The sequence below is a fragment of the Oryza glaberrima genome, chromosome 3 (genome assembly GCF_000147395.1).
Source record: "Oryza glaberrima chromosome 3, OglaRS2, whole genome shotgun sequence".
NCBI lineage: Eukaryota > Viridiplantae > Streptophyta > Magnoliopsida > Poales > Poaceae > Oryza > Oryza glaberrima.
In genome coordinates, this window is record NC_068328.1 from 10,598,947 (window position 1) to 10,624,596 (window position 25,650).

Here is a 25,650-nt window from a genome sequence, read left to right on the forward strand (position 1 = left end):
TCTAGTTACTGTGCGGGCGTTATCATGGCGTATGTGGGGGCATCGTCCAGGAGGGAATCTGGCCATCGATCTCTCTTCACCTGCCTGCCTGCCTGCGTCTCTCTGATCCTACCAACCAATCGAGTGTACGTTTGATCCCTCATTGCATGCACACATCTGCGTTGGCTTGGACGCACGATACGCACTCAATTTGTCAACTGTTGAACTGGCGGTGAGCGAGTGATGCGTGCGTCAGCCCCGTGCCTGATTAGGCACGTACCCTGCGTCTCGTCTCGTCTCGTCTCTGCGTTCGATCGGCACAGGCCCGTGGATTGATATATATCTGCTGCAGTCAACCGATACACCCGGTGGGAGCACATGCAGAGCCGCAGGCCATAGGGAAAAGGCGCAGGGTTTTCTATTGGTGCTTTGATCTGTGCCGTCGGTTGGTTACAACATCAGACGACACTGCAAGGAGATACCATAATTGATTACAACAGCCTATCCCTGATTCACTGCGAGTGTGTGACGATGGAGCAAAACAAATTAAAGGAGCACCATGCATTTACCATCGCCTCTGCCTCAGCTAAGCTGTGGATCAAGCTGTCCCCCTGTTTGCAACGCAAGTGCACAGCACTGGTAGTACTTTTGTACTAGCAGTGCCACTAGTAAATACACAGTCTAAGACTCTAATTAGAGGTTAGCAGCGGCTTAGTACGTGCTAACACGGAAGCAAACAAGCAAGCATGCAGCCTAAGTAGATAGGCTTTCAAATTTAAAACAAGGCCCGGCCTGGCAGAGCACGCTAGCTGACGGCTTAAAAAACAGTCGAATCGCGACGGCTACCTACAACGCGGCTTGCTTTCAGCTTAGTTTACGCTTACCGAGACGAGCATTTGACTTTTGGCGGCCATTAAAAGGTTGGGCAGCCGCCTCATAAAACGGGGGCGAGCATCTGCAAGGACACAGCCATGCATGCACGCATCATTTTTACACGGACAATCAAATTAATGACCATATACTCCCGTTAATTCCAACCTGTTTAACAAGTTTTTACTGCATGGCACTGCACGTGTTTAATTTGGACAGACAGAGATAAGGACGTGTTGAGCGGTAATAATCTAAATCCACAGAATCTCGTAGGAATTTTATTTAGACCGAACCGGGGTAAATCCATAGTTTTATTTGGACCGAACCGGGGTACGTACTAACGTACGTAAAAAACATGTTTGTTTCACTCAAAGAAAACGACATGTGATCGATCGACAGGATAAGCACGTACGTCTTCGAGGGGAGGAATACCGGCATTATTTGAGGAGCAAAGGGCACGAATGATTTAGCCCAGTTGAGCGCAGGTTGCTTGTGCCGAGCAACGTCCTTGCATGTGACCCTCTCCCTGGCTCCATGTTAGTGTTAGTGGCTCATCACTGGATGCCCATGAGGAACGTGCATGCTTGCTTGCCTGTGCTATAGCTCAATGCATAGGAGTATGCTAGATTGGTAGTACCACCGTGGTTTATGGCCTGCATGTAGTACTGCCCTAATGATGGCCACTAGCATTGGATCACTCGCTCGCTGCATGAGCAAAGTACTCCTTGTTTGGAGCTCCCCCGTTTTTAGTATACCTCACCTACACCCCGGAAATGCGATGCCTAGGCTGTACTGGCGCTACAACTGAAGTTGTGGATCCGCCGGCCACATCTCACAGTGAAAGATTGTTACTTCTGCGGTTCATCTCATAATTTAATAGTACTACTTCAGTCTAAAATATAAGTGATTTTATTCATGTGATGGATGTAGGGTGTGTTTAGTTCACGCTAAAATTGGAAATTTAATTGAAATTGAAACGATGTGATGGAAAAGTTAGAAGTTTGTGTGTGTAGGAAAGTTTTGATGTAATGGAAAAGTTGGAAGTTTGAAGAAAAAGTTGGAAACTAAACCAGGCCTTAGTTCACGCAAAAATTGGAAGTTTGATTGAAATTGTAATGATGTGACGAAAAAGTTGGAAGTTTGTGTGTGTATGAAAATTTTGATGTGATAGAAAAATTAAAAGTTATAAAAAAAGTTGGAAACTAAACCAGACCGTACTCAGAACAAAATTTAGTGACTCTTTCTATTCGCAATTTACACATGATATTTTTTATATTATAAGTGGCTGAACCAGGATCGAATTTCAAAGTGCCCGCGAGCATATCTAAGTACATTACATATTTTTTACGTAAAAATTCAGTTTTCAATCCCTTCAACAACATTAAAATTTTCAATGGCCCCGACATTGATTATACAACTGATAAAAAAAAACATGCAACTTCTTCATACAAAAGCACCTATGGCATACAATATTAGAGGTGACTAATTAACTTATCTTGTGCAGTTTTGCACGGAGCTATAATTTGAATATTGAATCAGATATTATATATAACTGTTATGAGTAAGTTCATAAGAACTGCAGATAATTTGATCAATCTATCATAAAACTATAAAACTATATATATGTTTGAGAATGTATATAACAAAATACATATTTAGCATCATTTTACCCTTTTTCAAAAAAACTATAGATTTTGATTGTACTAGAAAATTATAAGTTTAATATTAATTTTATCATAAACCTACAACTTTTGTAACCTCAACAGTGCTATGGATAAAAACTTTAAAACATGTAGTTCTTTGATAATTTCATCACAAGTTCTGTAGTTTTGTGATATGATGATTTAAGTATGTAGTTTTACATAAATTTTACACCGAACCTATGAATTCGTGATATACGCTCTTAAATATGTAGTTCTGTGATACTTTGACAAAAGTATTTATAGTTTTAGAAATTTACTCAACTTTTATCCCTATAGAATTGTGTTATATATGTAATATATTTGAAAGTGCAACTTGATTTGATATACAGTACTTATCTTTCCCTTTTTTTCTATGTAAAATTATACTTCGTATACAAATAAATAAATATATACCTATCCATCTATCTATATATATTGTCAATATAGATCTAAAAGGAGCTACCATATTCATTCTAGAGACATACAAAATTTCACATTAATTAAATATTTGTGCCGTTAGATCATGATGGGTTCAGATGATGTGTAGATTGTTTCGTACGTAAATCATAAGTTGTACACAAAATACTTGTGTATATATATATATATATATATATATATATATATATATATATATATATATATATATATATATATATATATATATATATATATATATATATATATATATATATATATATAAATCATAATTGCATATCTAATCGAACTCTACTTTCAAAACTATTGTATACAAACTAAAAATGCGAATATTAGGGAATGACATAATATCAAATAATTAGAAGGAGTGGGGCTTTGAACCCAAGTCGACTAGCCCACCATCTTTTGAAGCCAGCCGGAAGACCCCTGAGTGTTTTTCATTGTATACAAACCACACTGTATATATGAAAACAAAAGCTAACAATTGTATATGATATCCAATTATGTTTTTTTTCAAAATACATTATAAAAAATATACTTGTATTTATTAAAATAGAAGCTAAGAGTTGTATATCAAATTCAATTTTACTTTTATATAGCTTTGCAAAAAAATTGCATAAAAAATCACTAAATGTCATAATATGTACCACCACGATATAAGGGGGTGTTCAGAAGGTTACGGCTGCACAACCCAACGTTTATATAATGCTTGCGACAGGGTTGACGTTGGCTACACCCCAACCGCAGCTCAAGCTACCGAATAGCTCAAGTTGGCCTAAGTGTGCATCTTCTTTCTTTTTCTAATTCGATTAATATGGTAATTTTCAGATCTTCATGATAAACATGTTCCACCCCAGGAATAAGCCAAACGTCATATTTGCAAACGATAAGTAATTGTGAATAAAACTTTTATATACGTGTTCTTAGTGACCTAAAAGCAAAGGTTGAAAAATAAACTTCGATGAAAAAACCTCAAAATCAGCTTCAAATTTAATGTTGAAAATTTAAATTTTGGTTGATAAGCATAAACATAAGCGAAAAGATGGGACCAATTGTATTCAAACCTCGCTCGATAGTGCATAATATTGGAGCAAATGAGGACACACCTGAATCATAACAGGTTAATTAACTAAATCGAAAATGAGCACAGTCACAACTTTATAATTATGCTTTTTAATTAAGAGTTAAATCCCATTTATTTATTCATTTTAAATTTATAAATTATTGAATTGGGGGAAAAAGTTGACTCCAAAGCCGAGTACCTAATTATGAACTTTTTAAAATCCACTCTTAACGCTTTTTTCGGTAACTTTCTTTTTTAAAAGTACTAATTATATTGATTTTTGAAATTGTTGATGAGATTAAATTATTTTTGTTCTTAGTACCTAATTATAAAATTTGCATATAAGCAAGGCCAATAGAGAAAGCATTTGATATTCCACATTCATTCCGTTGGATTCGTAATTAGAACAGATCACGCCTAAAAATACATGTACATCTTCCTTGTTTGCTTCATACTAAGATTTCGGTTGTTCAAGCTTTCGGTCGATTGAACAAACAGATATTGTCCGCTCTCTTTACACACTCGCACCCTCTTGCCACCCTGAACCAACCGGTGGACACCGATCTGAAAAAGTCCAAACCTGGTGGACCTCATAATTAGCTGGTTACTCCCAGTGTCACACATGCAAAATGGATAGACCATAGGGATATAAAAAAAATTACAAGAAATGGGACGAGCAAAATTACACTTATTTAACTAACACACACAGCAGCAGCACAGAGAAGAGAAAAAAACTCGGAAAATCCAAAAGGATCACAGGACTAATGGGAGCACCATCAGTGTTGGCATTTGCACATGCCACCACCCCCTTTATATTCCCCAACCTCCCAACTCCCCTCCTCCCCCATTCCTTCCATCCATCTCACCACCCCTCTCCTCCTCTGCACAGCAACCAGGTGTATGCTCCATGAGGAGGAGGGAATCTTGAGAGGTCACAGATATCCTGATCCTGCTGTTTTTTGGTGGTCTCTGTGCTGTAAGTTGGGTTTGTGGCAAGAATTCTTTGCTGCGCGAGGCAATGGCGTCCACCTCGGGCTCGGCGGCGGCGGTGGAGGAGAGGGGGAATAGTGAGCGGAAGCGGAAGCGTGGCGCGACGGGGGAGTCGGAGGGGTCCGAGGCGCAGCCTTCCAAGTGGCGGACGCGGCGGGTGCACGAGATCTACTCGTCGAAGCTCCTCGACGCCATCCGCCTCGTGCGTTCCGGGTCGCCCTCCTCCTCGGCGGCGGCCCCGCCGCGCAGCCGGGCCGTGCGCGAGGCGGCCGACCGCGCGCTCGCCGTCTCGGCGCGCGGGCGGACGCGCTGGAGCCGCGCCATCCTCGCGTCCCACCGCCGCCGCATCCAGGCCGCGCGCCGCGCGCGCCTCCGCGAGGCCACCTCCCCGCCGTCGCGCCACCCATCCTCGTCGTCCGGTAAAGGGCCGAAGGCCCCAGCTCTGGCGAGGAAGGCGAAGGTGCTCGGGCGGCTGGTGCCCGGCTGCCGCAAGCTCCCATTCCCGGCTCTCCTCGCCGAGGCCTCCGACTACATCGCCGCGCTGGAGATGCAGGTGCGCGCCATGACCGCGCTCGCCGAGGTCCTTTCCACCGTCTCCGGCTCAGGCTCAGCCTCCTCCTCCGGCGGCTCCTCTTCGCCGGCGTGACCCCCAAGCCTCAAGATTCGTGCATTCGTTGTAAATTTGTTTTTTCTTTCTTTCATTTTTTCCTTGGGATTAGTTAGCCTCGAGCTGTCTGCTCTCTAGTTTGTCCTCTTCTTTTCCATGAGCTGGGTGAGCGGTTATGGCGGTGGTGGTGATGGCATTGCGGTGATTAACCCGCGCTGTAATGCAGTAGGCCACATTTGTTTTGTTCTCTTCTTTCTCCTCAGGATTCTTTTGTAGGATGCCTCGTTTGTTCTTCTTCCATCTCTGATAAATGCACCATGAATGGTTCACATCACTTCTCTACCACTGTGTTTTCTCTCGTGCGCCCAGTGCGTGGGGATGAATGTCTTTCCTCCTCCTGTCGACGAGAGGCCTAATTAACCATCTTGTTACTGTATCTAATACTGTCTTCAGTGCGGTTCAAGTTATATGCCATCATCTCCTAATCATACTTACTGCTCTCGTGAAGGACATGGCATGGTCGCATGGAGAAAGGACGACAAAGCAATGAATTCTCTGCTACATCTCGGTAAAAGGGAACGGAGTATCCCAAATGTGGATCCCAAGCCTGTAGTAGTCTCTCTCAAACTACAATTAACGGTACTAAATTAGTGGAGTATACTACTACTGCTAACTTTACGAAATGCCAACGCAAGGACGTAGGCCTCTCGTGTTTGCAGTTTGCTTCATCTCGAGCTGAGGCAGGAGTAACATGGAACGGGAAATGTGGCGATGGATTCAGTGGCACGTGGCCGATCTGATCTGAACGGCGCGCCGGGGTTAAAACCCCGCGGGCCCCACGGTGCAGCCACGAACCGTGGGTCCGGCTCCGGCCAGCCGGACGCGGCCGTCCTTCGCACGCGGTAAAATTTTTTTTTTAAAAAAAACATCCCTCGTCTCTCATCTGCACGGTGCGGATGAGGGCACAGCCGTGCCTTTTCTTTTTCTTCACCGTCGTTGTAATTTATCATCGGGGCAGCGTGGGTAGGGGAAAGTACGGCGCTGCCCCCGCGCTACGCGACACTGGCCGGGAGCAGCGCTGGTGCTCCGTCGCGCGAGCGCGGCCGGCGGGCGGGCGGGCGAGGCCACCGGTGGTGGTTCGGTCGGTCGGACGCCATAGGCTATGCCTAGCTGTCTCATAATGAAGGGCAGGGCCCACCTGTAAGCCAGGGCTCCTCCTCCGGGCCGACGGGGGGAGGCGTCCACGTGGTCCGTACGGGGTTGGGCAGGGGGATGGATGGACGGTGGTGATGTGGCGGGCATGATTGGCTGGCTGGCCCCGTCGCCATCCGCATTCAGGTGTGGGGGGTTGTGTGTGCGGTGTGCCGCTGCAATGCTAGGCTGTGCCGTGCCTGCCCGGGCTACGTGACAAACCGTATGTATGTACTGATGGTGTACAGTGGTAGTATGCGCGATTTGTATTTTGTATCATGGGCGCGCGCCCCTGTGCGCCTCTCTGTCCTTCTCGTCTCCTGTATGAAGCGACCCGGCGATCTGCGAGATGCTCCGGTCCCTGCCGTGTCGTGCCATCCGTTTACCTGTTTCCTGACCTGAATCATATCCTGACCTCTACGTTGGGTACCGGCTATCGCTGCAAATTGTTACTACTATACCTGCATGCGGCGTCATCCAACCACCGAGCAGTTTTCAGCCCGACAGTGAGGGTAGTGCTATATTGAACTTGGCAATTTCTCCTTTTTTATTTTTTTTTTTTGCTTTGCCCACTGTTTTGTTTAGCTGATTAACTGAGATATACCCTTCCATCACAAAATGCATGTCGTCTTTTAAATAGGGTTTTGGATAAAACCTTTTTGAGTAAACGTCCAATTGTACCTAAACCTAACCTCGATATCTCAATATCTCAAAAAGGAAAATGAGCTCAAGATCAACTCGTACTTTATCTAAAAAACTGAACTTACCCAACGACAGAAGCTAGGAGCTCCTAATTAGGGGCTGATCCTGAGTCAGGGCAGCCGTGATTCTCACATAATCTGCAACGGCAAGGGGCAGCGGTAACCGGGGCCCCTGGATTGTTTTCTTCCGAGTGACGGTTGGGCCCCCGACGCATGAGTCCACGACGCAACGTGCCATGTGGGATGCCCATAAAAAACGTGGGGTCCCGTCCAGTTCTACGTTCCCGCCCTTTTTTCGTCGGGTCGGAGTGGCGATGTGTGGCATGGCATGGGTGTGGACGTGTGGTGGCGTGGCATCGCGCCGCTTTTACTTTCGTCCGCTTTCTCCGTCGCTGCAGGTGGGGTCGCCATCCCCCTATTAGCTGTTTCTCTCTGTGTTTTTCTTTTTTCTCTTCCTAAACGGAACAGGAAACGGAAACCGTGAAGCAGCCCAGCACGTGGGTGTATAATTTTTTGCCGGGCCCACCGCTGGGCCAGCTATAAAACGTCCGGTGCTCTGGCAGCTTTTGCGAGTGACGTGGCCGCCTCACCTGATCTCCTCTCGTTGGCGTCACTGGGATCGGGCGCCGAGATCTCCTCTCCTGATCTCTGGGCGCTGAAACGAACGGGCAGATCAGGCGCGCGGCCGTACTGGAATCTCACCGGCTCGTCGCCGGTGACCTGGAGCAGGTTGTTCAGGGCGTGGTGGTATTAATTGGGGTGGAATTATGGTCTTCGCCTAATCCCTTCCTCTGTTGTCGTCTCGGGCTTTGTCCAGACCAGATTCAGCCACGCAATCTGTGTTCGGATTTATATGTCTCTCGCATTCATCAAATGCGGTTGCAGGTGCTCGCCCATAAGACCATAATAAGTACCATACGTACGTACGTACAGTCGAGACGGTCCATACCTCAGTCGCAAAGCCAGATGCGTCGGCCATGCGTATGTAAGCTGTCGGTCATATAGTTTTGGTATGTGTATGCATGTACGTGCCCTGTGCCCCACCCGTGTCCGTCCGCCGATCTCTGAGACGTAGTTAATTTCTGTTGCGCGTCGCGTGCATCCTTGATGATTCCTAATTAACTGAGCTGTTGCGAAGCCACGGCGCGTGTTGCTTTCGCACGCACGTTGGATGTTGGCGACCCGCCGCAAGGGGGCCGGCCGGGGCAGGCAGGCACGCGCATGAAAGCGGGTACAGGCGCAATCATTGGTGTTCGCCGGCGAGAGCGACCACACATGGACACGGCCGGGCGTACGTCGCGCAGGTCGATCGGTTTTACTACATCCTCCAGCTCTCTTCCTTGCGCTACCTTCTTCATGCCCCGTGAATTCGCGACAGAGCGAGGCCCGGGGAAACGACGTGACGCGTACGGATCGTAGCCGGTAATCATTGTGCCCGCGTGCAATCGGCGACGGCATCTGTACTCGCCGGGTTGGCTAGCCTAACGACACAACGTACTAGTAGTACTAAGCTTCGACGTCGAATTAAGGCCGGTGCTGTGCGGTATAGCTGTTTCTTTTTCGGTCGTCGATGCTGTAGAGAGCTCGTCTAGTTTGAGAACGAAGGGACATGGAACTCCGACTGTGATTGTGGGTCCGATCCGAGAGACGACGGCAAACAGATGCCAAGTGCGTCAAGTTGTGGTGGCGCCAACTTGCCGAAAAAGAGCTCCAGTGGCAGTGAGGAGTGACGACGAGCCATGGCAGTGAGGAGTGACGACGAGCCATGTGGGATGGCTGCTACGGTTGGGTCGGTTACAAAGGCGGATCAATTAATTTGGCTGGCCCTACGTAGCCGTGTATGGGCCGGAGCGGAGGGGCGCATGCCGCCACTTCGCGTAGGGTATGGCCGGGTATGAACTATTCATGGCCGAGCAGTTAAAATTTCCTCTTTGCGATTATTGTCTACCAGGAATAAAGGGGAGAAAGAAAAAGACAAACGTCGTTGTTGCCGTGTTAGATTCTGTCAATCAGTATGTGCTTGGGTTAATTTACCAATCGCTATTCTTAGTGGAACCTTTTTGTGTTTTCTCTGGCTCAGTTGGTCTGGTTTTGTTTTGTCGGCACATGAAGACATGCAAATGTTTTGAAGCAATTCTCCTACGTACTGTTGGAATTAGATGGTCGCAAGGTCGCTTCTCCCAAATAGCTAGCTATAACACGTTGCATGCCGGGCTACCATAGTTAGTTTGTAATACAAACAAGAAAGATTTTTGCACGTTCTTCCGAATATTGCGTTTCTTTATGGACTAACGATAAGAAAGAAAAAAAAGAAAAAAAATGCAATGTGAAAAAAAAAATCAATATATTGGTAAATAAAAATAGTCATTGATCAGCATAAGGGAAAATGGATCCTCTAAGTCTGTGTTCGCTAATGGGGTTGGGAACCCATCTTCTCCGCACGGAAAACAAATCAGTCCATTAGCGCGTGATTAATTAAGTATTAGATTTTTTTAAAAAAAAATAGATTAATTTGAGTTTTTTAAGTAATTTTCGTATATAATTTTTTTTTAAAAAAAGTATCGTTTATCAGTTTGAAAAGTGCGTGCGTGAAAAACAAGGGAAAGTGGTTGGGAACCCAGGACAAAGAACACAACCTTAGCTAGCTAGAGTAACCGTAGCAGAGCTATGTTACTGGTTACTTAGTTGTGGATTGCGTTAGCCGTTGGATAGATCTCCAACTGACCATACCAAGCATGGTTTATATATTTTCTCGCAATGACATGATGTAAAGCCGTAGAGGTATGTGTTTCTCTCGTCCTCCCTCTGCCTTTCCGTCTCTAATTAGTTGCTTGCATCACTAGATCTGCCAGTTCCCAATCCACACAGCACCAATACATTTGTATTTTACTGCAACAATTGTTGTTTCTAAATACGCAAACGACACAATAATGATGAGCAAGAAGAGGAACAAATATTCACCAATCATGACAGTAGGCAGGCTGCATGCTATTGATGGAGAAGTCACGCGCTTTTCGCAATTAGGCGACTGCTCAATCCGATGATCATATATTAGACATTTTCCATTACGACAAATGCCAGAAAAAACTAGAATAGCATTCTCACGTAGTCCACCAAGCCGGTAGGTATATATGAATGTTAATTAGTAGCTGCCATTTAGCTAGGTACTTAAATAAAATAATTATTGTGCATTAAAATTGAGATGAGCTAACGCATCATGCACTAATAGAAAAACGATTTTTCCAAACATTACGATTTATTTTTCCAAGTGACCATAAAATCAATGTTCATAAAAATACCTAAAGATACCATAAACCTAGTCCCACTTGTGAAAATCGATTTTCATAGGCGAGGTCTTAATATGTCCGCCTGTGAAAAGGTTATACCTCATAAAAATCATCACCTAGCTACCTAGCCTAATTTTCACCATGTCCTCTCCCCTCCCATCGCTCATCCCATCTCCCTCACCTCACCCTCCACCCCTCTCAGCAGGCTGTGTGGCCCTCCTAGATCCGACCGGAGGAGGGGAGGGCGGCGGTGTGGAGGCGATACTCCCCTCCTCTCCCTCCTTCCCCACTCCTAGATCTGCCTGGAGGAGGTGGAGTGACGGCCACCGCATGCAACAGCGGAGGCAACACACATGGAGGGAGCAACGGTGGCAGTGCTCTACTCCCCTCTCTCCCTCCTCGCTCATGGATCCGATAGGAAGAGGCCAGGGGAGCGACCACCGCAAGCGGTGGAGGGGGCGGTGCGGAAGGAGATATGGTGGCCACCACATGCAGTGTGGCGGAGGCGGGAGCGTCAGTGGCAGCACTCCCCTCCCCTAGTTCCCTCCCTCCCTCCCTCTCATATCCGGTTGGCGGCACTCCTCTCCCCTCCCCGACCTCTCAGATTCGGTTGGAGGGGGAGGGTGGCGGCGGCGGTGTAGAGGGAGCGAAGGTGGCGGCACTCCCATCCCCTAGCTTCCTCCCACCCTCCCAGATCCGGCTTCCCTCCCTTCCCTCTCCCACCTAGATCCAGCGGAGGGCGTGGGCCACAGCAGGCGACGATGGCAGGTAGGGGTGGTGGTGGGGGGTTTTTTCATGGAGTATATTTTCGTAGGCGGGTGGTTGTACTGCCTGCAAAAATGGAGAGGCGCCTACGAAAATCGTGCATTTTCACAGGCCTTTATGTGCAGGTGGGGTGGATGGCCGTCTGGACAAATCTATTTTGCATGTTTACAAAATATATGTTTTTTTAATAGTGATGGTTAGTCTTCTTTTAAATTACTTGTCATTCTAGTGTTATATAGGAGACGGCTATACGAGAACCCGTCTCAAGGAGATGATACCGAGAAGGTATCATATCCTGATTCCTATCGGTATCATTTCTGGTAGGTACTGGCCCTCGTCGGTACCGACCGATACCCGTTACTTACCAACTGATACCTCGTCGGTACCGGCCAATATCCGCCATATACCAACCGATATCTTGTCAGGTACCAACTTAAACCTCATTGGTACCACACATATACTTGCCGATACAAATCCTGCACCTATCTGGTATCAAATCTAAGCGGAGAGGGGAGAGAGGAAGGGATGGAGATGGTTACCGGCACGACGGTGGTAGTGTTTCCCATCCTCCCTTGACGTGATGGTGGCGGTGTTTTCCATCCTTCTTCGGCCACTCCTCAAGACCTAGACCTCCTCATCCCTCTCCTCTGTGTGTGGCCATGGTGACCTGGTGAAGCAGCCGTTGCAGCCGCTTCACTCCTGTGCAATGGTTAAAACAAAATTTTGATAGCTCTATCAATCCCTTTACCATTTCCCCTTCCTTTCTCTTTTCATTTTTCCTTCCTCCTTCCAATCTTCTTTCTGTTCAAGTTCTTCTAGACCAAGAGATACCCGACTCCTCCCTTCTTTGCACCATGTGGCTAGGAGGCGAGTTGCCCCCATCTCTCAGCGGCTCCGTCATCACCGCCATTAACTTGACCTAGCCTTGCATGCACCCGTTCCGACCCCCATATGCGAAGAAGCGACGCCGCACTAAAGCACTGAATGGCCAACGCCACGCCACAACCTTTCCGCAAAATCCATATGCCTCTGTGCTACAATAGCCCCAGCAAAATCCAGCCGCATCTGCATTTTTTTTATTGCTGTAGTCGCGTGAGGGAGGGAGAGGATCCCGTGCCAATCTCTTGGAATGGGATACCGACTAAATGCATTTTCGATTATATATCCTGGTATGTATATCCTAAGTAAATTGATACTGTTTTATATTATAAGATTCAGATTTTTGATTTATCATGATTTATCCTTAGTATTAATACTTCCATGACATATATATACTCACATGTTGATAAACTTTACGAACTTTTTATAAATTAATATTAAAGATAGAAATGTTTTATTTTACGACAAAACTAGAATAAAACAAGTGATTTGAAACGGAGGGAGTACAAATAATTTTTCAAAAACGCAAGTTCAAATAAAGAATTTTGTGTCACAAAATTTGACTGTTTGGGTGCTAATTAAGTTGATTGCATGAATGTTCCAACAGGGAAATTTTTTTTTTGCGGGGATCCAACAGGGAAATTAAATATTCTTACTAGTTTCTTACTGAACTTTTGTATGTGACCATCACACATCCAAATGTCTCGATCCATATATATAAAGTTACGCAAGATTTTTGTGCTGGTACCGCGTCCAATAATTGGGTGTGTCACATCGATCATTTTTTTCGTCATACCGTAAATGTGGTTGGGAGCTAAAATATATGGCAGCCAGAAAGGCACGATCGGATTGAAAAGGCCAAATTAGGTGGAAAGAATGTCTTTAACACATGCGCAGGGGGCACGCAATTGAAAAATGCACGAGCAAGCGATTGGAGGGGCTCCGGCCACGACGGCTCCAAGAGAAAGGGAGGGCTGCTGTATAACCTGACCCTGAAAGCATGCGTGTACATGTGGCTGCCTGTACCGAAAAGACTCGCAAAATGGGGCAGAGTCGCCATGCAACCTTGCCGGCGCATGCAGGGTTTTTGGACTGACCGGCCGGCCGGCTGGCCACGAGCGCGATCATCACGATCATATATTCATATTCAGGGGTCAAAGCCACTGCTGGCAGATGCTGAGAGTTACTAGCATATGCATTTCAGCGTATGCATGTGCTCTTTTGATCAGGAGTAAGTATTTTTTAAAAAAAAATCTTCTTGCGGGGGACACGAACAGCCCACAAGAAATGCGTCACCGTCCAATGGATATGCTGATATGCATGCACTGGCCGGCTGCACGCCGCGGTGGTTCCGAGATCACTCGAGAAATGACAGCCATCACTCCATCAAACGTGTGTCATGCATGCATGCACGCACATTCAACACACTCACATCCTCACCAGTCATGCATGATTGAGAAATAATTGGAGTGCATAACTCTGACTCGTACGTACACGTAGAGACGAGAGAGTATGGAGAGTACTTCAGTAAGCCGCACACTGTCACGTCGACGCGTCGACGCCTTCATTTATACGGCAGGCTGGCCTGAGCCTGACGAGAGGAGAGAGGGAGTAGACCGGAGTTGCACATGGGGATGGGGGGACACGACACGATGCCCGGGACACACACATACGGAGTACACGGTTCGTCGAGCGCGGCAATGCACGCACACCTGTACACTACCACACCACCCCGGCGCACCAAAATGGCAAAGCGAATTGGGTCGCAAAAGCCGCGAGCTACTACTAGCTAGCTTAGCAGGGAAGAAGCCGGGATGATGTACTTTACGTGGTGTGACATGGAGTCCCCTCGATCGATCGCAAGCTTTCTCGGTTCGTTTTACATCGCTCACATGCACGCTGAGCCATCCAGCCCGGCCGGGGGCGGGCCGACCTGCAAAGTAGCCTGACTGCCGACCGGACGGCCGGGCCGTACGTACGATACACCACGCACTACTAGTTTATCTGTGCACTTACGAGTTTTATCTCAGCATGTCCCGCATGCGACGCGTACGGGAGCTAGGGCCGCAGCTGCTTTGCTTTGCCTCGTGGTGGTCGTGGACCGTGGTGGTATGATCGATCGCGTCGCGGCGCGGAGCTTAGAGCTAAGGCTGTGCCAACCAAAGTTTAGAATTTGATTAAAATTGGAGACGATGTGATTGAAAAGTTGTGTGTATAAAAAGTTTGATGTGATGGAAAGTTAGAAATTTGAAAAAAAAACTTTGGAACTAAACACACCCTAAGATAAGCCCTGTCTCTGCTGCGTGGCAGCGCGCATGCATGTGGCCTGTCCGGCCAGCCGTTACGGTAGCTTAGCTAAAGACCAGAGAGGGCCAACCAATGCGACACAAACAACGCGGTGGAGCGAGCGAGAGAGCGAGCGCGCGCGCGATCGATCGGCTTCGCTACCGCTGGCTCTGGCTGTTGAGCGGAGCCACAGCAAGTAGCGTGGACCACCAATAATAAGCGCGCGCGTCGCTGGTGCTGCTGCTGCCTGCGTGCCATGAGTCGATCGGTTGCGCGCGCGCAGGGGGGGGGGGGGGGGGGGGGGGGGACTTTGCACGGCGTCGGCACATGCGCGTGCTCGCTCTCCGGCACGGCAGGGCCCTACGATCCAGCCGGACACCGGGAGCAGCTTGCAGCTTTGTTGGAGCAAGCAAGCCAGCCAGCCAGCCCCCGCCTCTGGCTCCCAGAGCGTACGGATGCAGCCTGCTGCAGCGCTCGTGGATTCCCCCGTGCGGAAGGGACATATCTCCAAACGCAATGCCGCATTTTTTTCACTTTGCCCTCGTGCATGCCACATGCACATGGCAGGTCTCGCGGGGCGGGCTTGCAATTGACTTGTATGCTTTTGATAGTTTTAGCTTTCACCGTTCTAATATCTGTCTCTGATTTATTGAAAGAGATAAAAGTAATGATAACAAACCGTGCTCTCTGTGCTCTCAGCCGCTGATTTGAGCAGGGAAAAAGATCGTCGAATCATATTCGAGTGTACATTTGGAGCAACTGTCACGGGACAGCGGGGAATGTGGTTACTGATAGAGTTTTGGGCCTAAGCCCAAATAGAAATTGTGAACGGCATAACATGAGCTAAACACTCCAGGTAAGACGTTATCCACGGACAGTACAGTAAAATCGAAACGGAAAGATTGTTTTCACGATCCAAGTTCATGTGCAACATGCTGAACCATTGAATGCTTTTGTTAAGATTCGTCCTGTACTGAAAAGAAAAGAAAGTACAATAATGTGATTTATGACATATATACATGAATCTCAAAAATCTCAAAGTAAGCGACAAATGTTCAACTTAGAATGACAACATGACATCAACAAGGGAACACACTGATCACACACCCTCGTCAAGTCGATCCGTCGACCGATGACCGTTGATCGATAAAACGTACTACTACGATGGATGGATGGTTAGGAGCCACGGAGAATAATACTCCCCCATTCCATAGCATAGTAACCTAGCTGTCCCATTTAATATTAGGTTGCTATATTAAGAAAAAGAGGGAGTAATTTCCTCTATCACCAGACATCTGGCCAACCCGCGGCTAATCGCAATCGCAAAATAAAGAAACAAGAAGAGATTATCGCCCCGACAACGGGAGAAGATTTGGGAGTTGGTGATTCCACGTATATATACACGAGAGAACTGGCCGGAGAGCAAAAGTTGAAGTCACTCATCCATGCATTGCGCTTGCGCATACGCGACACCGATCGCCGGTGGATTGACGGCTTCCGCTGTAGTCGACGCGATTGATAGATAGCTCGGCAGTGGGCAGATAAAGCGGCCACACGTACACTAACGTAGGTGCGCTTGAATGGGCAAAACACGCACACTGCAGTGCAGTACTCTCTCCGTTACATTAAAAAATCAATCTAGCTTTAAACATAATATATCTAAGTACTATAATTTTAGACAAAGATATATTTAAATTTATAATAGTATTAAGTTATGTCATATTTAATACTATTGTTTTCTTTACGAAAGAGATACTAGTGCACTAGGAATACGAGTAGTAGTACTACTTTGGTTGACAGGGCACCCGATGGATGGAGACATACACGCATGCGCCTGCCTGGATCCTGTCGACGCAGTCGCTCGCACATGCAGAGGAGGATTTCCCGGAGGGAAGAAACGACAGCATAGCTAGGGCATTACTAGATGATTTTGATTGAAAATACAGGAAACATGCACGAGAAAAAGTGAAAAGGCCGGCCGGCTCAGCTCAGGCTGCGCGCTGGGCTTCTACAGATATGTGTGCATTTCTCTGGCCCAGTTTTGTTTTGCATGTTCTCGGCACGAATTTCTGCCGGATGAAACTTATTACTATGTAGTACTTCTATTATCCTATATAATATAAAACACAACCACTTTTTTCTCATGTTTTATAATATATAAGACGTGTATGCATACATACTTAACTAACAGCTCTGATCTTGTAAAATTAATTTGTTTTAAATCCTATACCATCAAAACCCTCAATCACATTGTTCGCATTATTGAGGTGATCCAACCGAGAAAGTGGCAATAAAAAAACGACTTTGAAGGCTATGTGCCGATCGTGTGTGTTCTCTCGTCCATCTCACGCTTCGCGCCTCCTCTTTACTCAGATTAGCCTGTAGAGCATAGAACAAGTTCATTTTCTTCCCCTTCCCCTTTCCCCGAACTAAATCGACCTAAGGCTCTTAATTCGTATTTTCCCATTCACCTAACAGAAATGGATTAACCCTAGGATTCCTTTTTGTTTTTTGTTCTTTCCTCTATGTGTATCCTGAACACCTGTTCATACCGATACATACAAGGCTATCCGTTCGTGTCTATCTCTTCCAACCATAAACCTATCCGGATACCTGCTACAAGGATCAAGTCTATCAATCGTATCAATTATCTGGTTTCTAAGCTCACCGTAGCCTTGTCGAACAACCTCGTTTCTCGCTTTTGTCGATTGACTCGTACCGAGCCAGTCTGATCTCCTTTATACTTACCTCAAACAACGAGCGAAGTCGAGATGTTGATGAGAAAGGGGCGAGTCTCAAGGCCTTTCATGTTCTTTGTATTAGGAGTGTTACTGCGAGTAAGATAGGCTGATGTAGGTGGAGGTACAAGTTGTCACATCACATTTTTACTTATGTGAAGGAGAGAGAAAAAGTGGGCTACAAATTTTAGCCAATTGCAGCACAAGCTCCAATAAACTATGGGTGTGTTTGGATAATAGGAAATAGGGAGTGGGATTGGGATTGGAAAATGAATGAAGGGTTAGAATTAAATGGAAGAGGGAGAATGAATGGTTAGGATTTAAAGATGTCTTTTGGTTGTGGGAAATCATTTCCCTATCCTATTAGCCAAACACTGACTATGTGAGAGAGATAGATGGATTAGATATTAGTGATACAATATATATATCTACAACTAATTAGAGCAAAATCAATAATATAGTTAACTACTGGCTTCAAAAATTTAAATATCATCTATAGCCAACATAATAGTACACTCATATAATAGTTAGTTGGAGATATATACTGCATCATTAATATATCATCCACCCATCTCTCTCACATAGTTTATTGGAACTCACGCTGAAGCTGGCTATAAATCTATAGTCCGTTTTGTTTCTCTCTCATTTCCTTACTTATCCACATAAATACAAATGTGATGTGGCAACTTATACAATATGCTTACGGCATCTTATTGTACTTGCTCTTATTGTATGAGTGAACTATTAGATTATCTATAAATAATATTTCAATTTTTGGAGCTAGTAGTTAATCGTTATATTATTAAACTCCTTCAACGAGTAACACTACTACAAAAGCCCTCATAGGGACCGACCTTATAGATTTATAGATAAATAATGTAGGTTTTAAATAAACCGATACCTATGAGCATTTTCCCACCTCCTCACGATAAAAAAAAAGTTAAAATTGGCACCTTTAAACATTATATGTGTCGTTTTTATTAAAAAAACCGGCACCTACACTATAGGTGTCGGTTTTTTGTTTAGAACCGACACCTATAATATAAATATAGGTGTCGGTTCTATTTAAAAACCGGCACCTATATTTAAAAAAACCGCGCCGGCTCTTCTTGACCACCCACAGTGCCAGCCTCATCTTAATCCATCCATCCACCTCTGACCTCCCCCCCTCTCTCTCTCGCTCGCTCGCTCCTCCTCTCCCATTGCGCAGCGACGGTGACGGAGTAGTGGCGGCGGCCGACGGAGAAGGATGGCGCGGCGGTCCTCTCTCGGCCTGGGGGCCCTCCCCCTTCTCTCCTCCTCCAGGGTGGCTCGACAGTGGAGAAGGCCGACCGACGCGGGCAAAGAGACGGTGCGGTGGTGGAGAAGGCTGGCCGGCGTGGCGGCTGACGGCTGGAGGAGGCTCACTCCTCTCGGCTGCCTCTCCTCGCGGTGGCGACAGCGCGAAGGCCGGCGCGAAGGCTGGCGCGGCGAGGTGGCGGCGACAGCAGTGGTGGTAGAGTAGGCCTGGATCTCGCCAGCATCCTCTCTCCCGGGGGACCTCGCCTCCCTTCCCTTCTTCTCCTCTAGCACGGCGTGGGGTGGCGGCCGCCGCGGCGAGGTGGCGGCCTCTCTCCCAGGGGACCTCCCCCCTTGATAACAATCCGGCTCCGGCGAGGTGGCGGCCTCTCTCCCAGGGGACCTCCCCCCTTGATAACAATCCGTCCCAGGTGGGGTTGGCCGAGGCCCAATAACTTAAGGTTGCCCGTACCCCAACAGTTCATAGGCACACCCACTCGGGGAAAGGCCCAATCTCTAGTTCATAGGCACACCCACTCGGGGAAAGGCCCAATCTCCCTAACAAACTAGTCCGGTAGGGGAAGGCTGGCTCTCCCTTTTAAGGTGGCTTCCTCCTCCCAAGCTAAGCAAGGTGGGATTATTCAGAGGCTCACACGGTCGCAGCCCGAATTTTGCATCTTTGCCAGCGGGTAATAGTGGAGGATGTCCTCATCATCCTCCAGCGCGACGTTGGGTGGCGGCGCGGAGGCGGGCACAGCTAGGTGGAGGCTCACCCCTCTCGGCTTCCTCTCCTCGTGGCGGTGACGTCGTGGAGGCTGGCGCGAAGGCTGGCACGGCGTGGAGGCCGGGCGAGGTGGTGGTGGCGGCGGTGGAGAAGGCCGGCAGTGTAGGTGCCATTGTTTTTTTAATTTTTTTGATAGTATAGATGTCGGTTTTATAACCGGCACCAATAAGATTGAGATAAAGGTGCCGACTAATAGGTGCCGGCTTAGAAACCGGCACCTATAGCCAGTTCCCAACCGGCACCTATAGCCAGTTCCCAACCGGCACCTATAGGGGTTTCTGTACCGGGAGTACTACTTCTTACTATTGATCCACTGGACACGGAAGCCCTTTTTCTCGCCAGATCCTTTGTAAATTTCAGGCGGGTTATAGTGTAAACATGGACAATTTGAAAAAAGAAACTATACACATCGACGAGTTCTTTCGGGCTATTATTGTCAGATTTTCCCAAGTCAGGGCTTTGTTTCAGGCTATTTGTTAGTAGTATCATTAGTACTGGCTAACTAGCTTGTTTGCTGGTGTCAAGTATAAAGACCTCGTTTGTTAAATTAATATACGGTAGGAGTTCATATTTTCTGCGGTTTTGCGATACGCTGATACGGGAGTATATCAGGAAGGGACCCTGTACACATGAGGCTATGTATGCAGCCTTTGAAATTGGGATCTTAGCTTAGACAGATTTGAACTTATGACCGATCTTAGAGTGTTACTAACCACTCGGCTATATGTTCTTTCACAGAACGTTGGATTATGCTGAGATCTATTTTGGGTGAGATATAGATCGTTCCCCAAACTGAACTAATCAGGAAGCACGTGAATTTATATAATGGTGGTTAACCGCAACGAGGCTACTTCAGTACCTTTTGATATGCATGATTACGAAGAAATGCTGCTGGGATATCTCGCTGACTGATTCGTTGTTTTTTCGAACACGCAAGAAACTTACATGTTAATATTACGAGAAAATTCTTTTGTACAACTATAATCTACTGTAACGGGTATGGAAGGTTTACACGGGGAGAAAAGGAGATCAACAGCTAGCTAAGCTAGATAGAACCAAACCCTGAACAAGCAAAATCGCAGGGAAAAGAAAAGAAAAAACTAAATGACTATATATGCCAAAAAGAACTCCAGAAGGACTCAGCTTCGCTTTCACCCAGAGCCTCCCCTCCTGCACGACGTGATCAATAACCGTATCCACTTGGGAGAGGACCCCATCAAAAACGCGAGCGGTCCTCTCTAACCAGAGATTCCAGGTAATGAGGAGGATCAGGAAGCCGAATCCTCTTCTAAGGTGATCAGGCAGTTATCGACGAGTGCACTCCCACTAGACTTAGAGTGTGAACTATCGGCGGGGCAAGGAGAAGGAAGAGAGCAAATAAATACACCTTCAAGAAGGAGGATGACGCCTATGGGTGTCACAGCGTCATTGGCACTAGTTAAAAAACATGTGCGGCTTTCAGCCAGTTCCCCCTCTTTTTCAACTACACTAAAGCCGCCACAAGTCCATAACGGTGCCGAGACAAAGCAGAAAAGGGTTATCATTTCTGATTTTGCCACTTCCGACAAGCAGCTTCGACTTCGTCCCAACACGCCACCACACAACCTCGCCGTGGAAGCCCTCTACAAAACACCTTTTGTAGTGTAAAAAGGAATATATACTTTGTAGTTCTAATCAATAGATATATACCTCCTAGTAGTAATGGTATGCACCTCTCAAAGACTAACGAAAAACTCAAGAGCGGATACAAAGGTGAATTTCCAATTCTATTTCTACTTCTGGCTACGTCCTTTCTTAAAGGAATCCCTTAAGTAGGTTATATACCGTTCGAAGCATAACAAAAAAAAAACCTTTTTAATGCCTCATCAATCATATGCTCTCTATAGAAACACGTGTGGCTCAGCCTCGGACTTTTTTTAAGACTCATAAACATCTTATTAATAAAAGAATCCTTATTAAAAGGGGTTAATTGGATCACGCCATTGCAAAATTACTATATTATAAAAATGCCATTACTATTCGTGATATCTCCTACGTGCCATTGGAATTTTGTGAAATAGGAACCATACCATCGTCGTCACGTTTTTCATCATCGTTGTTAGATCTGCATCCTCTCCTGCAGCCCGCGCTGCATCAACCTCCCTGGCTTCTCTGACTCCGATGCCGACGTTGAAAGTGCATCTAACCCCCTAGTGGGTTTTGGTGATTAATGACTAAATAGTTAAAGGGACTAATGCATTTTATTGAGCTTAAGTACAAGAGATTAGTCCCAGGTTGCTTACGAGGTGGCTAGGACGCTTGGAGACCCCCCCCAGTTCTCTAGATTCAATGTGGTGAGAAGAACCGGAGCCGGTTTAGGCTTAGTTTTATTTTTCGCTTCGAGTTTAGGAAAAAAAACTGTACTATTAAGAGGGGTTTCAAGTGATGCTATGAGGTTCCCTAAGTGCTCTTAGGCTCTTCAACTCATTGAACTATTTTTGGGAGTTATTTTTGAAAATAGCCCCTCCCAGGACAGAGAGTCCCACCCGGAAGTTTTGGCACTCTTGTCCGGAACTTCTGGGCCACTAGGTGAAATTGAGATTTTTCCTAAGTGTTGGCCGGATGTTCCTGGCACCCCAGTCTAGAACTTCCAGGTAGTATTCCAGTTCAAAAATGTGAGTAACGGCTAGATGGCGTCACCTACCCGTTATATATATATGGATTTCATCTCCCGCTCACTCTTTGGCCATTTCACTTTTGTTCTTTCACCTCCTAGCTGTTTCTAGCCTCTCCCAAGATCCCTTTGCTTCCTCCACCCAAATCTTGAGCCATTATAGTGAGATTGAGAGCGTTGATGAGGGTGTTGGAGTGATTTGGAGAAGGATTGAAGGTTAGGAAGGTGTGAGCACTTTGGGTACCTCGTGGGCTGTCACTTTGGCCTTATTACTCTTGGAGATCCTCTCCTAGGCGGTTAGGTGTCGCCCGCGACCTTCCTTTGCAATTGTGGATGTCCCAGGAAAGTTTGTGAATTTATTCCACACCTCTACAAGTAAAAGAGGTAAGTGATTAAGGAAATTGTGCTGAGATTAGAGGTTGTCCTAGTAGAGCAAGCCTCACTTGTGGTCTTCTCTAGAAGGAGTTTAAGATGGATCTTGGTTATCACTCAATTATAGAGAATGACCTAGGGGTGTTGGTTTGAAGGCTGTAGACTTCTTCTGGGATCTTTGCACAAGTGAGGCAAGGGGTTAATCGAGACCCAGCTCTTCGGAGTTCCTCAACGGAGAGTAGGATCGGTGAGATCCGGACTTTGGGAAAAAGTCGGTCTTGTCTCTCCTGTGCTTGATCTGTGTTTGTGCCTGTGTTTTTCTCTTCTTTTATTCCTCTATGCATCCATGTGATTGAATATGATTAGAAAATAATTTAATCTTCAAGTCGTTTTTCTAAGTTTCGGTGTACCCGGAAATTCCTAAGCCAAGAACACCAGAAGTTCCGGGCAGTATATAACTACCCGTAAGTTCATGTGTTCTTTACCAGGAGGTTCCTGGCCCTATTTAATTTGACTGCTACGATTATTTTGTGTATTTTTCAGGAAAGCATACCCCCCTCTAGGTTACATCTATGCTCTTTCAGGCGCCGACCACCTGCAGCCATCGCCCATCCCCTCCACCCCTTTCTTTATCGTTGGATATGCTCACGCTGCCCATCACCTCTACTGGCGACCTCTTGACAGTAAGGATGAGAAGCTCATGCATCTCCTCCTGAGTGAGAAAAGAGAGGGGAGATTAGCGTCAATTGCGTGTCGCTCGTCCGGCTACTTCCATGTGCAACACCATCGACATCTCAAAGTTCCTACTTGCCCTCGGGGAGCTCGCACGACGGCTTCATCCATAGAGCAAATTTCGACGACCTCTACTTCCCTCGCCAACAAGGTCACCATTGCCTCGCTCTCTAGCCACCCGTGCCACACACCCATGGCCCACCCACCGCCACATTCTTTGACCACCGAGGGATAACTGGAAAGAGATAAGAGGGAAGGGTGGAGGAAGAAGATAAAACTGACATGTAGGTCCCACATACAGAAGCATTTTGGTCTATATAATGACATAAAATGTGACAGCGATGATGCGGTTTTAATTTCAAAAAATTCCGTGACATGTAACTAATATCACGAATAGTAGTAACATTTTTCTTATATGGTAATTTTGAATGACATGGATTCAGTTAACCCTATTAAAGATAGCTTCCTACCGCATCCAATGGCCTCAGCTTCGTACTCTCGTGAGCTCAGAGTAGTCGCATGAATAGGGAAAAAAACGTTACAGAACTTCCGAGATTACGTACTTTAGATTTCGAGAGTGGTTTTTAAACTCTCGAGAAAATATTTTCTTATTGTTTACATGTTATAAAAATATAATTATGAAAAAAATAAAAAAAATAATGATAAGATGTATTAACATGTGATATATCCTTTAACGAACGTACAACCTAAAATTTAACTTTACGAGCTGTAGAAAACAAATTAAATTATAGCTAGTTGACATATATTCGCACTTAAATGTTTAATGTTTGTGGAGTGACATACCACATATTAATTTATCTATCTTATTTTTTAAATTATTTTAGAACTATTTAAGTGACATATAAATAACGAGATATCATCTTCTCGAGAGTTTACAATAGTTTCCCCCCAGACTTTAGAGAAGAAAAGCAAGATCTGCAAAACAGAGTAAACAGAAACTAGTACACAAGTTAGGCTTGTGCTAAGAGTGTCTCTAATTGATCTCTTCAATAATATGATGGAGTGTTCATGATGGTTAGGCCGGCCTAATGCCCCCTGTCTCCTCGCTTAAACGGCTTGCGCTGGAAGAAGATACGTGCGGGTCACTCCAGTGCCGTTTATTACGGTTTTGCTGCTATTGGATGCACGTGGGATCATGATGCAAAGGCGGCACACCTAGCTTGTTCTACAGATGCTGCCTCTTTGAGCTCTTATACTAACTAAACTATATTTTCGTTGCAACGAGATGATCACCCACCCACATCCTTATCCTAGCAATGAGAATCTAGGTATTATATAACTCTGCAGCTGTTTGTTTACGTAGACATTGTCAAGTTCGCACGCGTATGTACATGCAAGGGGGCATCATTGGAGCATAATCATAAGCCACTTGATCACTGGTTTCTTGTAGGGAAGCACAAAGAGCCATCTCTCGTAGTACAAGGATAATGTATACTATAGCTAGAAAAAAAAATATGATACATTGAACAGAAGCGTAATTTGGGAATACCGTATAACGCTGACCCTTAGAAAACATTCTTATATGGAGTATTATCCAGCAAAGAATTTGCAATATATCTTTCAATCGGAGATGTTAATTGTCAGACTTTAATTTGTTTCGTCCATTGGCTTTCTTGCAAAGCCGATGTGCTGTATGATGGGAGTTCCTTTTTGGATTTTTTTTCCGATGCTACTGAAAATTGAACCATACTTCTCTAGTGATTTAAAGCTCCTTACCAATAATTTCATTGGGCAAAGCCTTTCTGTCTACATATGCCCGTTTCGTTGTCACACATTATTACATACACCATGAGTATGTCTCTCTAATACAAGCTTGACAAACAAAAGCCTAGTACTAGCTAACGCGGTGAAACTTATAAGCTTACATGTTAACTAGAGGCATAGAGCACACTAGAAGAGAATGCGTGGCGCAACACCACGCTCAGCTGTGAACTCAAATTCGGCTTAAGCAAAAATACCCGGTAAATACCAATTAAACTGAATGTTCTTCTGTATTAGGTACATAACTAGAAGTTCTGTAATTCGAGTGACATCAATGAATAATTTGTTCCTTTGAAGATTGGTATCCGCACCGAACGACATCCCTCATCCCGTTGCCTACCTAGCCCATCGTTGGCATCCATCTCCCATGGCTTTGGTATCGCGCGCCCCTCCCACTACCACGCCACCATCTCTGATGGACATCCCTCTAATTAAGGCCAACAATATTCTTTCCTCTTTCGCAATCCCTCTCATCCTAACCCTAACCACAAACTCAAACTGATCGGACCGTCGCCATCTCGTCGGAGACATCGTCATCTCGTTGGAGCTGGATCGAAGAAGAAGGGTAATATAAAT

At 45.9% G+C, this 25,650-nt stretch overlaps 1 protein-coding gene across 1 annotated transcript; it reads left to right on the forward strand.

Moving 5' to 3' along the window:
- The first annotated feature begins 4,807 nt into the window (after nucleotides 1-4,807).
- LOC127765833 (transcription factor bHLH149-like) lies at nucleotides 4,808-5,960 on the forward strand. The gene has a single exon (XM_052290792.1). It carries the CDS (start codon nucleotides 5,048-5,050, stop codon nucleotides 5,663-5,665), a length of 618 nt encoding a protein of 205 aa, XP_052146752.1. The 5' UTR covers nucleotides 4,808-5,047; the 3' UTR covers nucleotides 5,666-5,960.
- Nucleotides 5,961-25,650: the final 19,690 nt, after the last annotated feature.

Bases quoted from the DNA above. Each gene is read 5' to 3' on its own strand.
- LOC127765833 (XM_052290792.1), top strand. From the start codon at position 5,048: ATGGCGTCCACCTCGGGCTCGGCGGCGGCGGTGGAGGAGAGGGGGAAT.